The sequence below is a fragment of the Centroberyx affinis genome, unplaced genomic scaffold, assembly GCF_046629955.1.
Source record: "Centroberyx affinis isolate AG114_WGS23_722 - 3 ecotype Tasmania unplaced genomic scaffold, CSIRO-AGI_Caff_v1 ptg000618l_1, whole genome shotgun sequence".
NCBI classification, from domain to species: Eukaryota; Metazoa; Chordata; class Actinopteri; order Beryciformes; family Berycidae; genus Centroberyx; species Centroberyx affinis.
In genome coordinates this window covers 653,328-667,361 of record NW_027279248.1, presented here as the reverse complement: position 1 = coordinate 667,361, position 14,034 = coordinate 653,328, and the positions used below count along the sequence as shown (strand labels likewise).

At 40.5% G+C, this 14,034-nt stretch overlaps 1 protein-coding gene across 2 annotated transcripts; it reads right to left on the bottom strand.

Moving 5' to 3' along the window:
• Positions 1 to 55: 55 nt before the first annotated feature.
• Positions 56 to 10,926, bottom strand: mpg (N-methylpurine DNA glycosylase). 2 transcript variants are annotated; one of them, XM_071518673.1, is made up of 3 exons: positions 10,871 to 10,926; positions 1,417 to 1,621; positions 56 to 1,032 (listed from the first exon to the last, which is right to left on the bottom strand). In XM_071518673.1, exons 1-3 carry the CDS (start codon positions 10,874 to 10,876, stop codon positions 584 to 586), a joined length of 660 nt encoding a protein of 219 aa, XP_071374774.1. In that variant the 5' UTR covers positions 10,877 to 10,926; the 3' UTR covers positions 56 to 583. The 2 variants fall into 2 exon arrangements, with proteins under 2 accessions (XP_071374774.1, XP_071374773.1); XM_071518672.1 differs by lacking the exon at positions 10,871 to 10,926 and adding an exon at positions 2,125 to 2,884.
• Positions 10,927 to 14,034: the final 3,108 nt, after the last annotated feature.

Sequence of the window (14,034 nt, the reverse complement as noted above, 5' to 3'; positions counted from 1 at the left end):
GCGTTCCAAACATCTGTGAAATCAATGAGTCAACCAGGAGGGAATTTCTCAAGCATGAATGTTTATTAAAAAACACAGGTGGAAGACTTAAACAAAGCAGATTTAGAGAGTGGTAAAAGCTTTTTGGAACTCGTGCCATTCAAGTCTTATTTCACCTATCATTAACTTCTATTTCACAGAGTAGCACCTCAATGTTTACAGTCTAGAAAATTCCAGTGTGAAAATTGGCATTGATATATCGAGGCCGAGTTGCCTGTGAAAAGTGAAAAGTGTAATGTATTATGTTTGACTTGATTTCATATGGTGTAATGTCTAAGGACAGGGCACAGCTGACAAAATGAATGATACAAATTTAATCAATATTATTTATGCAAATTGGATGTCTCTTACAATCACAAAACCAGTCACAGAAGTTATTCACCCCTTTACTTTTTGGGAGGTACAAAAGTGTTTCATTTATTTGAGACTACTTGTGTAGGAATCTACACAGAGTGTTCTGGCAAAGTGAAAAGGACTTTATAAACTGTAAAGTCCTTGAAGGGAACAGATGGCAGAACGGTTTCAGGAATGTTCCTGCATGTCCTTATGTTATGACATCTTGCTGTCCCGTGTCAGACTGCACATCTGAAGCGCCCAAATCGTGCGTTACAGTTCCAGACGGGACCTGTCTTTCTGCTTCTTTATTCACCACACTAACACAGGGGTGCCCACGAAGATAGAAACGCAAGGGTTTGGTGGCCCATTCCCCATGGGACTCGATCCCGATGCGGGATGCTGACACCACGTCAAGGGATTCTGGTGGAGGGGCTCGGGGGTCCCGCTCCAGCCACACCTCCGGGTCCGAGGCCAGATCTCGACGGTCAAAGCAGCGGGGTATACTTAGAGCCTGGCACAGCTTCGAAGGGCCATTGCAGAGCTCTTTGTCCTTCAGTTGCCGTGCTCCGTCTCTGCGTCTGGCTGCCCGCAGCTGCCTCATGAGGGGCTGACCCTGCAGGGGCTCCAGGGAGCGCAGCAGCACCGCAGCACCCTCCCCTACGCAACACAGCACACAATATGCATCAGTCAGCAAGGCTCCACTCTGTCTCCTTCCTTTTACCCTTCACCCACTGATGATGGAAAACACAAAGCCCTATATGTTTAATTTAGTATTAATGGCAAAGACTTGGGAGAGGAAAGCACATCAAACCAAAAAGGCCTTTTTAATGTAACATGGGTACAAGCATCAACACGTGGCTAAAGATGGCTATCTCATAATTAATAGAACATGGTGCAGGTATTTCTACTGAAGTGATTCCACAGATAAATAAGCTATAACTTGACAGAAAATACTTTAACTGCAGTGAAATCTACTTATATTTGATTTCAGTGGAAGTGGCTCAGTTATTTTAAGGCGCCCTTGGTAGGTGATGTTTTTACCTTGGCTAGACACATTCATACAGAGGTAGATCCCATAGATTGGATACACATAGATTGTGCCTGGCTTCATGAACATTGCTGTGTTCCTCTCGGTGCGTTTGCCCCCTGCTGAGTGAGAGGCTCTGTCCTCCCCTCCAAGGTAGGCTTCAGTTTCCACTATTTTTCCTCGCAGCTCGGTCCCATCTGTATACCTGCGGACCAGCACCTGGTACAGGAACAAGGAACAAGGAACAAGACAGGTTCTAGGTTTTGTTTTCCATAAGGCAAGTAGACATACTGTAGTGGAGCAGATTGGATGCATGTAGGCTACCTGAAGTTGAAGCTGGTTGATTTGAAAATATTGAAATGCCTCTAAAATTTTAGGATGAAACAATGAACAAATTGAACCAAGAGAGACCACTAAATGAAGCTCCTTTGTAGAACTATAGTTTGAAATAAGAAGATGGCAAGACTTTCAGACAAGGCTATGTACAGAAGAGTGGGGTAGTTCGTTTCCTTGTAGTTTTGACATTTGACAGTTGAAAGTCTTGGCTGTACGTATTTATTTACCAGCTTATATCCAGTAGCCTTTGTAAATACCCCTCAGTGTGGTTTGACTCAACTTAGACTTGTTAAATGTTCACTGGCACACAATAGCTGGGTTTATTACAACACATTGTCCACTGAGAAAATAAATGGGTGTAAGTTAAGGTGAGATGATAGTGTTACCTTGCCTAGCAATGCTTTAGCCAAATTAATGCAAGTTTGGTTGAAAAAATCCTCTCCCACTCTGTGCTGCTGATCCTGTTTGAAATAAGGGCTCTGCTCCGCTTCGGGTCGGACCTCAGCAGCACCTGGACCATTTCCACAATGAAGGGACTTCAGCAGCTTGGCAGCTGAAACCTTCAAATCCCTTTGGTTTTCATGGTCGTCCTTCTTCCTTTTCCTCTCTGCCATATCACGGCAAAGAAGGTAACCTACACCTTCACGAAAAGCGCCAAAAGCACCGTGGACTCTTTGAAGGACCAAATGATGAGCAAATGGTCTTCTAACGTTACAGACCAGCAAACCCACCTTACAGATGCACTTTTACTAACGTTAACTTTAGCGACATTTTTGGTGGACAGCAATGCTAGCTAACGCTAACTGACAGTTGCCTGTCGATAGATATTGCTCAAACCCATGCAACAGGACGTGAAGCCCAAATGTAACTACATTTTAACAAGTATTGACCGGCTAACTTTAAGCTAACTTAGCTCGTCAGGTTAACGTAAAGAAGAAGCTGAAGCTAGAGGCTAGCTAGAAGATAGTATCATAACATAACAGACTCAGATAGCTCCAATGTCAGGTGAAACAGTGCCCTTGTAGAGGCTATTTTTTCTCTTTTTTTTATTCTTTATTTTTTGTATTTATTTTATTATTCATTCTACATTTTATTTTGATTTTATTCCTTGTAGGAGTTAATGTTAGCGCTAACACAGGAAGGAAGTAAATCTCTGTTTTGTTCGTCTTAAAGGAGCCGCGTACCCATTTAGTTTCATGGAGTTTCACTATTGATAAGGTTTTGTTTTGTTGTAATTTAGTAGCGTACGATTATGTGCGTTTCCTGTTGGGATCTGATTTTATTTATTTATTTATTCATTCATTCATTTATTCATTTATTTCAGAACACTGTCAAACATGACTGTCCAATCCATAGGCTTTTCTTATACACATTACAGCAAGCTAATCTGCTGATAGGGATAAAGTATGACCCTCCCAAAGCAGTGGCCTTTTCTTCCCCGTGTCTTATCTTTTCAGCCTCATTTGAAACAACAGTCCCGTCTAATATAAGAGGTTATAAATAGTGCTAGTGTTCTCATGCCTGCCTGTGCCCAGGAAGTGGATGGCGCCAGCTTGGCCCCAGGCAATGTTGGTCCATGTGCCACTCTGGAGGACTAACACTATGTGACACAGTCGGGCCATAGACTGCAACTTCATGAGGTAAGTACAAGTGTGTTTTCTGCTGTTCAATTGTTTGGAAAAGTCGTTCTGATCCTAAAACATCTAACAGTATGAGTTTAGCTCCAAAGTGAAAGTATAACTAAATTGAAAGTATAACTGTCCTTTGGATGAGTGGCTCTGTTGACAGATCTTGGTTTCCAGATGGGCCCCTGCTGACTCTCCATGCTTTTTGGTCCTGTCATCAGCAGCAGACAGACATAACTCTACACAAGCACAGAAAAGCAGTGCTGCAGCCCCGTCCCCTGGTTCAACTGCAGGCTTCTCTCTGCAGGAAATCCTTTTACATTCAAGGGAAGAGACTTTGATGGGGTTGCACTCTTTTACCAAGTCACATCCCAAGTTCCATTATATGGCACGCCAGGTCAAGTTGAGTTCAGGGTTACAATAGAGTCTAGGGTTATAACAGAGTACAGGGTTATAATAGAGTACAGGGTTATAATAGTTTGGGGATATGCATCAGATTTTATTTTCAAAGTTCAGTTTTACTTTGATTTCACTTTCACTTGATTTTCATATGGTGTTACTTTGATTTTCACATTTTCAGACAGTTGGGTTTGTTAGTTTCAGTTTATCACTATTTTTTAAGTGTTTCGTTTTAGTTTATATTTCATTTAGTTTCAGTTTAGATTTTAGTATTTTTACAGTCATGGATAAGGAGAATGGGTACACAAAGCTAGAGAATTACCTTAGTTTCATAATATGTATCAATGTAATGTTAGTAGATGTGGCTTTTTACTAATTTCTACATAGTTCTCTCCTATATTCCACTGTTAATTTTGGTTTGACTGAAGTGTTGTTTCATCTGTTAGTTTTGAATGCAGTAATTATAGCTTTAGTTTAGTTTCAGTTTTCATATAGTTTTAGTTTAGTGTCAGTTCTTTTTTTCATACACTCTGGTTTTTATTTTATTTCAGATGAATGTTTTCTCTTGCTTACTTTTCATCTCAGTTTTAGCTTTAGTCAACTGTAATAACTTTGGTTGAGTTCCAAGTAGAAACTGAGTTGAGTTAAATCCAATAAGTGAAAGATGTGGGCTGATTTTAGGGATTGGCAAGAGTACAGTTGATGCAGTTGTCTGTTTTTGCTGTCAGTCCTTGATGTTTGCGATCATCAAGTTGGCTGGAGAGGATTGTTAGATCAAGATGTGTGAGGAGCATCAGAATCATCATATGATCATCAAAAGGCAAACCACTGCAATGCCTTTTTTATAGCTTTACCCTAGAGGACGGGTACCAAGTTTCAGGGCATTAGTCAACTAAATGAAACGAGTGTTCCATTGAAGTTGACTTTTAGGTTGTTATTCTAGAAATGTAGACGTTTCCCTAATACTTTCCAAGATTTTTTCAGTTGTTTTATGTGTTTTGAGTCTAGATTAATGGAAAATCAGTGTAATGACATCATGGATTGGCATTGCCTCAGATGGTGAAAGGAATTTTATAGACAGTCACTTTCCTGTACCTATATTAAATGATTAAAAATGTCACTGTTTAGTAAATGCAAGGGAACATAACAGTTTCCTTTATTCTTAGTATTCCCAATGATGTCACATGCCTTTTCCTACCAGTATGGTGCTTTACCATACACACAGCTCATTGGCTGTCATTTGATCATAATCACCTCTTAATTTATTACAATCACCTGTTATTTTCCTACCAAGATGGCCGTGTGGTGATGTAACAGAATACTATGGATTTCCCTTATGTTCATTTCCCCTCTGTTATAAACTGTATAGCCATTTTGCTTCCTTCATATTTCTGCTATACTGCCATGAAACTTATCTGTAATTTATCCAGTGCTGAGACTTAAGGCAGGGAGGCGGGTTGTAAACAAAGATAGAAGTGTAAAAAATTAACAACTCAAGTTATGTTGGACAAGTGTCTGAACATGTGAAAACTCTGATGGGCAGGTTAACTCAGAGTGCGCTTTTTATATGACCAAATAACTCTGATAACCACGATCACTTTATTCACCAATTGCAATAAATGCACAGGAATTTGTTGTGATGACATTGATGCAAGGACACATCAACAAATCATATAGTGATATAAATACATGCTGGCACACACTGTATAGGGACAACAGGACCTGCAGACTGTAGACTATTCAAAGACTATATTGTCACTGATATCAAAGTACTGCTCATGTCTTATTTTCAGTTTTAAAACTCCAAATATTACCCTAATCAAAGTATTATATAACTAGATTTAGGTGTTTACATGACCTCAGATCTTTTGCATACAAGAAATGTAGCCCACGTCAAGTCATATGTCAGACAAATTCAAGTCCAAGTCATTATTTTCCTCTCATTTCACTAGTCAAGTCTGAGCTCATCAAATTTGTGGCTGACTGAGATTGTAAATAGCACTACTCCATCCCTATGTTTATAGTATATTTTCAAAAATAGCCCACTTGTTTTCTGTCAGCCTGCACCTTTCATATTTTGTCTTTTGTTCATTCACTGTAGTTATATCTGTCTCCTAAGGAAGAAAAGCAGGAAACACTGCACTGATAGCAGTGTTACTATAAATTTCTCCCCCCACAGCGGCCCCTCTCCCTCGGTCAGGCAGATCTCTGGAGCGGTGCCAGAGAGAGCAGCATGCTTGTGAAGTGGCAGTCTTATGTGTGTGACATTGCAGAAATAGGTGAAGGGCACACATGTCATTGGCTGGAGGGTAAGCTGATATACTGCAGTAACATAAAAAAAAAAATCCCAGTTAAAATATTTGCATGGCTCATTTTCAGGATGCCATGGCAGCCATCTGTATCTCTTATCAAATGACATAACTATCCACATGTTATTTGGTATTCCTGAATAATTCTAGTTTAAATTTATGGGATTATTTGTATCATTAATTTTTTGTTGCTTCCCACTCATAAAACAAAATTAGTATTTATTCCCATAGGGTAGAAATGATAGGAACAATTTTGCTTCTTCACAAGTATTAGGTAACGTCACACTAATATTAGAACAACTGTATTTTCCATGGAAATGGACTCCAACAAAACATCAGACGCCCCAGTAATTATGGACAACGAGCCCTGGACTGACTTTATTGAGCCAGGATAGGAGCCAGACGCACAAATCTGCTGAGCATCTCTGGTAGTGGAGGCCTGGCCTGGCCTGGCCTGCTCTGGTGTGTTGACTCTGTCATGCCTGGTGGACCGGCGAGGGCCATTGTTTGCTTTGACTGTGTTTCCACTGTCTGTCACCAGTGATGCCAAGGTCTGGGCCGGGTAGAGCGCTTTCATTGTCGCTGCCACTGATAATCTTAGCGGCCACAGCTTGGCTCTACTGACGGATTCTGGATTACTTTCAACTCCGGCAAAGCACCGCAGCGGTAGAGCCTCTGAGCCGGGACGACAAACACTCATCTGTGGTGTGCAGATGGATGAGCAGAATGCATCCGCAGCACACAGACTGTAAATATCCTTTTACACCGTGACTCATACAGTCCCATGAAGAACAGTGTTTGATCTGCTGCGGGATAGTAAGCTCTGCTCTCACAATAGGTAATCTTCAGGAAGGAAGTGTCTTGGGCTGATATTGATCTTTAATAATGTGTTACACACGACTCTGTCACATTAAAAGTAATGATTTACCTGATTGATTTACCTACATGTTAGACTAATATTTCACTTTGCTCTAACATTTCAGGTGTCTCTACTTATTTCCTCATAGCCACTGCTGTCTTTGGTTTACTTCTGGGTGTAGCCCAGACATCCCAACAGCCCAAATACGACATCAAACACATGACTAAAACAGATCGACCAAAATAATATTTGTTTTTTCCTGTTGTTTATGATATTTTCCAATAAGTATAATGGCATATTTGCAAAAAGGACTAAGAGAAAATGTCTGTATGTTATGTCGGTAATGTCTGAGGCTGACAGTCCCACCATGTGTAGTAGAAAGTTAAAAGGTTTTCTTTGAGTGAATATGTAATTAGCCTATTTTAAAGATATAATCAGTAATTTAGGCTATGTGACAATGTGGTATTTTGTTTAAGTTTGACTTGTTGCTTGACTTTATGTTTTATGTCAGTGTTTACAAATTTTGTGTAGTGACAAGTGACAAGCCTTTCACAGCCGCCGCAGATATTTAACACTCATATTTATCTGTTACATCCTGTCAGACCTAAATTTCAGTGTGGAGTATCTTCAGTCTGATAGTAGACAGTAATGGGGTGGTAGTGGTTCAACAGGGGGCGTTGTACTGCAGTTATGTACTGGGCCTTTAAGGCAGGCTCCCCTCTCACATGCTACAAAACAGCACAGGAGGACTGTGATGGGGATGTGTGCCAAATTTCTTTTCTTTTTCTTTTTTTTATCACAAACCGCAGTGCTATTTTTCACTGGCGTCCAAACCCTCAATCATTTAGACCCACAAAGCAACCACTCATAACAAAGGAATAAGCCAGAAAAGACTGAGAGACTTTTACATTATATCTCTTTTCATATGACAGTCATGATTAAAGAGAGGAGATAAATGATTCACATCCCATGTATTTGTTGTGGTAAATACACTTAAAATGTATTTTCTTGTGATACACTGATGGGCTGATGTTGTGAATGTGTTATGTGTATAATAGCCTACTGTGTTTTCATTTGTGTTGCTCACATGTGATCATCATGTGCCATCCAAAACCCAGTAATTGTTATTGAGGAGATTTTTAGAATGAATAATGTTTCAGTGTTTTGGTGTCACATGATGGTCTAAATGCTGTTTCAGGGGCTTTTTTTGCATTTAAATGTCATGCAAATTTAAAGATACTGAATATCAGCACAAAAAATATGTTATCAGCACCTTAAATACAAAAATAGCAGCATCAGCTTTCAAAAACTCCCATCGAACCCCATTATAAACATAATTTTAAAATACATTATCGGCTTTTATCATACAAAAATCATCGTCATCTGCATCCTCGGTGTTTGATGGGATTAATTATTAATTGCTGATCATTAATGTTTCATGTGACTCTTTTCTTGTTTGCTGCAAAGGTGTGTGTGTGTGTGTGTGTGCACGCTGCAGGTGGCCGGCTTCTCGCTGGGAGGGGGGAAGCAGGATTACTGCACATCCACATGGGAACCAGTTCACACACACACCGCTGGCTCCACCTGCACAGCAGAGACACACTGGAGGAGGAACAGCTTTTTGCCCATAGTTTCTAACAGAATCACTGGTATAAACATTGGCTTGGCAATGCCTCACTTGTGTGTGTGCGTGTGTGTGTGTGTGTGTGTGTGTGTATGTATTCACCATTGTGGAATCAAGAGTTCCTGTACCACTGATTCAGTTCTGTTCTGCTTGCATGGCTCTAAAGAATATGGTGACAGTTGATGCTATTGTATTTGGGGTCGAGTTCAGAGACCGCTGCTGTCTCCACCTATTCAACAGAGACACACTTGAGGAGAAACAGCTGTTCAGTCTATTCACTCTCACTGCAGAATCTGTTTTTTAAACATCTAACCAAGTGACTAAATCAAACACAGAAGCATAAATGAGCGAGTCAGTGACAGATTGAGCACTCTTTTTATAGCTCATGTAAAGTCAAAAGCTTGTGTTTTTCAGCTGTTTGGTTTATTGACTGAGCCAGCAGTGAAATATCCAGCCCCCCTCTGACCTTTCTTGGCCTTCTCTGATAACAGTTTCCTTGTCTCAACTCACACCTGTAGCTCTCCTAGGAATCAGCCATTGAGTTAGCGAAGGGGGGGCCAGCGCTGTCTGCAGCCCGTTACTGGTCTTATCACAAAAACAAGGGAGTCGAAGTCTGTACAACAAGCACACGCTGTGTGAGTCCAGCCAAAGCTTTCCTCCTCTCATTGACTTATTTTACAGCCTCACTCTGCTGTAGTAGCTTGCTGAGGCAGTTTGCCTTTTGCCAGTAACATGTCGGTGGTCTTTGATCGAAAGAAAACCTGCAGGTCGTTTTTTATGCCTTCATGAACTGTATCTTACATCTGGGTGACTTTAACTTCGATATTCAATCATTTTGTTATCAATACTAATAGCAAACCAGCCTTAAATGCACAATATTAAAAAAGAAATTATCTTGGGTTAAAGTGTGTTTTATTCAGATGGGGTAGAAGAACGGGAATCTCTAGGCTCTGAGATGCCATCAGTGCTGACGGGACAGACTGACATTTCTAGCAACAGCACAATCGATAGAAAGCAGAAAAACAGCTCAATGAAAGGCTCTTTCATTGAGGATTTCTCTGGTGGGGTAAACCACATGTCGCCCATGTCTGAGCAGCAACCTCTCTGCTCTTAGCCCTGCTCTTAACCTCTCCTCCACTTCTCTGGTTGGCTGACGAAAGAGGAAGCCGTTTATGGACCGTCTGACTGTGTTCTTTTGGTTAAACATTACCCTTGCACTAAACCCTTTTATCTGTGTCTGATTGATGGGGCTTCGGGGGACCTTGAGTGCTCCTACAGGTCTGGCGTTGCTTCCTAATTGCCGTCTTTGCCCCTCCTGTTTCCCTCTGCTCAACCCCGGGGGGAGAGTTCACCATTAATTACTGCGACTTCATGGTATATCAATCAGAGGCTCCCTGTAGGCCCTTGAACGGCCCTTACATGCGTTTCGTGGCTGTACACATGTAGCGGAGTTGACAAAGTCCGATAAACTCATTCCTCTGGTAGAAATACTATCTTTTGCCTAATTTAGGAGCATGTCTCTGAATCAGCTCAATATGTGGTGTGGCCATCTATCACGCTGGCAGGGACATGACCCACGGGTGCAGGACGGAGAGGAGAGGAGACCTGAGAGGAACCTATAGCCTTTCCCAGTATGAATGACGCTGATAATACATAGGCTAGTGTGCTTATGTATGAGCATGAGCAGCTGTGAGACCTGTCTGCTGTTTGTAGTATATTTTTGTTGTCCAAGAGTGGAATAAACTAAGAATATCCTCACATTTAAATTGATTAAATGCATTCTTCATGCAGGGATTGACAAGAAAAGTAAAAGGGAATGCCATGTTCCTCGCTACAGATCTCTGCTGTGGGAGGAGAGAGGCCGGTGGTGTTCAGTCATCTTGCTACTGAGGAGGTGTTACTATATTTCAAAGCCATGCTTTACACACTAGTCATCTGTCCTGTAGTCAGAAACCTGTTACTAGTCATGAAAGTATGTTGACTTAAGGGATATTATCCCTGCAATGAACTTTTACACACCCCCCGTGCAAACCTAGTCTAATCTAATCTAGTCTAGTCTTGTTTGTTTATATAGTCAATTATCACAGTCAAGTCTCAAAGGGCTTTACATATATCATATACATGTCATATACCATACTACATCATACATATACATGCTACAAATATATATATACATACACATCCTATACTAGGTCATATACATACTTCATGTACATTGTTCACTACATCATACATACTATATACATCATATGCTACATCATCATATACATCACATGCTGCACACAAACACAATTTAGAGTCTTAAATTCAACTGACCTGCATGAGTTTGAACAAACAAGGCAAACAAACCTCCTAAGATGCTGAACCTGGATGGGCTGCTTGGAAAATACAAGAAATCCACCATCAACTGAAAAACTGTATGTAACTGCTATTTCCATTACTCTGCTGGTATCAGATCCGCTTTTTACAGCAGAAAAAAAACCCACATGCCCAAAGAACAGAAAGTGAAAAAAACAACAACCCAGAAATAGAAAGTCTACACACAAAGTGGCCTTGCTCGGCACTGACAACCTGAAGGAGAATACCAAAGAAAATAAAACTAGTCGGCCACTCTGTCCTCCCTTGTTTTATGGTGAAAAAAACAACTAACAACGAATCATCGGTTGCTTTGTCACCATAAAACATGGGACCACATTAAATCTGTCTGCTTCATCTGTAAGAAAGTGTAGACGCTGGCTGCCAGATTCGGTGGTGAGGTGGTGATGGGGGGGGCGGGGGGCATTGTGATCGAGATGTGGATCAAAGCAGCCGAGGAGGAGACTTTCCCAGTCCCAGACGAGGTACAGGAACCTGGGCCTCTTGTGCCCAGCAACCTCATCTAAGGAAAACTGCGTAAACCCTTGCCCGTTGTCAGCACCTCCAAAACCTCCTGCTTCCCAACATCCATCTTCCCCCTCCTGAATACTCCCAGGTGGATATGAGCTTTCACAGAAACCGGGATGGAATGTACTGTAATGGTCTTTTCATTAGATTTAGCAGCAGCTTGTATCGCCTGTCACCTTAGAGCAGCACTTAATCTCCAAGACATTTCTCTCAAACAAAAATCCCCCTTTTTAAGTATAGAGTAAAGTGTTCTCGAAATAGCAAACTGTTGTGTGTGGGCGGTTGTTTTAGGTAATGTGTGTAACCGTAGGTGTCTAAAGAATGGAAACAGCTGACATGAAATCTAACCTGAAAATTGAAACAACTCCTCAGAAGAACATTAACAATCTTACCAATGAGAGACTTTTCCTGCGCTAACACAATACATTTGAAATGTAAAGATGTGCGGTCTCACAGATAATTGCTGTATAGAAATGTCTCGCACACAGTTGCTGGGGAAACAGTGGGAAAAGCCCATGAGGTTTGCGTGTGTGAGTAATGATGAAGATATGGCTGGAAAATCCCATGGGGCAACTATGGGTGGAATCTCAGCTGCGATGATGTGAAAATAATGGAATGCCACACATGCAAATCTGATTTGTTTTGTTTATCTTTTCAACCATCTGGGGCTGATTTACTCATAATAGTAAAAATAGTAAAATTGTATTTGCGCTATCTTATCTTGTTTGCCTAGTTACAGTCATGACATATTATATTCTGTCTTGTTAGTTTTTTTTTTACAAAGGCAGGTATGAGTTGTTGTGTGCCAAGAGGGAAGATAGATGTGATCTCTTACCTAAATCCTCAACTTGAATCAATCATGTAACAACAGTTAGGTATTTTATAGCAGAGTACAGAAAAAGTGTATATTATATGTTAGGACCATGATATCTTGACAAAAAGTGATCATACACTTTACCATTGCTTTTGATTTAGTTGTTATGTTGTTGTCTGCAGAGCTGCTGACAAAATAAACAGACACATAGCATTTGAAGCAGCAGCAGACACAGGAAGAGAGCGATGAGGCCTCTGCCAGCCATGTTACATGAGAAGGCTCATATGACACCGGAGTAATATGATTATGGGGTTTAGATAATTGTTAATAGACAATAGTTTCCTTTATTGGTTTGAGCTGTTGCCCTAGTGATCATTTTCATTCTCCTTTCTCTACCATGTTCATTTGTCATGTGGCAACATTGTGTTTTGTCTTGTGACTGTCCAAAAATGGGAAAGAAAAAATACGAGGGGGGTTACATAATAGATTCATAATACTCCCTTATTCGTGAAACGGTAATTCATAATTTTAACACCTCCTTCACAAATTCTAGTTCTATTCATAGAGCTGTTCATGAGATTGTTTTTTAGGCCTGGTGGAATATGATTTTAGGCTGTTACTTCTTGAAAATAGAAATCTGTAAAATCATACTTGTAGAGTATTTGTACACCTCTTTAACATTACTTATGGCTGATGTGAAACAGTAAGTTTAAAAATATCCCCCAAAGTTTGTCCGACAAATTCATAGCTGTCACCGCCAAGGCCAGAATGATTACATTTGGTGGGAATATGCCAAAAATGGGTGAGCAAATGAGGATGGGGTCAGATTTCAAAGCTGTGTTTACCTGGTGTGACTGACAGTAAGTGTAAGCTCAAATGAGTCATTAGAAGTCTTTCTGACAAAGCCAAATACATGCAAACTGGGGGTTGATAATGGCTGTGAAACTGTACATAAATCTAGTTTAGCTGGTTGTTCCTGTTACTAAATAAAAATCTGGCAGAGGTGAAGTTGATACCTGATCACAGTTTTGTTCGGTTCAGGTTGGTTTCATATTGCGGACAAGTGAACAACACTTTATAGAAAAAGCTATGTGCTTGTGCAGGTCAGCCATTTATTGTCAATAAATTTGCTTGTGGGCTACCGCTGTATTTCCCCCTCTGTTCCTGTGTTTTGAAGACTTCTCTGGACTGACTCGTTCATGTCAGATGATCCTTCAGGGGTCACATGGAGGCTGAGCAGCTATACAGGAAGTGTTTGTTTGATTTACACCTGAGTTTGATGTTCTCATCTCCCTGAGTTTGTTTAACTACTGAAGGAAAACAAGAGCACTCGGATTAAGACCAGATCCGGTTCACTTGTTGATTGTTTGTTATTAATTATGTAGCCTAGTCATGATAATAAATGTTTTTTGTACCAGCAGACAAGAGTGCCTTGGCTTTCTGAATTAGGGATCCATAGGCACATGAAAAGTAAAATAAAATAACAGCAATTATCTCCACATGTAATTAAATATTGAAGTGTTTGAATGCTCCAGATTTTGATTAAAAAAAAAATTGTGAGTCTGCCCTCTCCACTCTGTAATTCATCTCAATCTCATGAAGCAGAAATGCCACAAAAAAAAAGTAACTTTTATTTTGAAATCTGCGTCCATGCCCCACGTTGTAAATGTGTAATGAAGTTGGCACATGCTGATTGCTCATTCATAAATGTGCCATGAAACACGTGTTGGGCCTACTGATTAAATAATGAAATAGGTTTAGGCCTATCTAGATAACAAGTAGG

Excerpts from the sequence above, each read along its gene's own strand:
- mpg (XM_071518672.1), bottom strand. The coding sequence starts at position 2,352 with ATGGCAGAGAGGAAAAGGAAGAAGGACGACCATGAAAACCAAAGGGAT. Across the intron at positions 1,622-2,124 it reads CTAAAGCATTGCTAGGCAAG|GTGCTGGTCCGCAGGTATAC; the intron begins GTAACACTATCA and ends TTCCTGTACCAG. Across the intron at positions 1,033-1,416 it reads TATGAATGTGTCTAGCCAAG|GGGAGGGTGCTGCGGTGCTG; the intron begins GTAAAAACATCA and ends TGTGTTGCGTAG.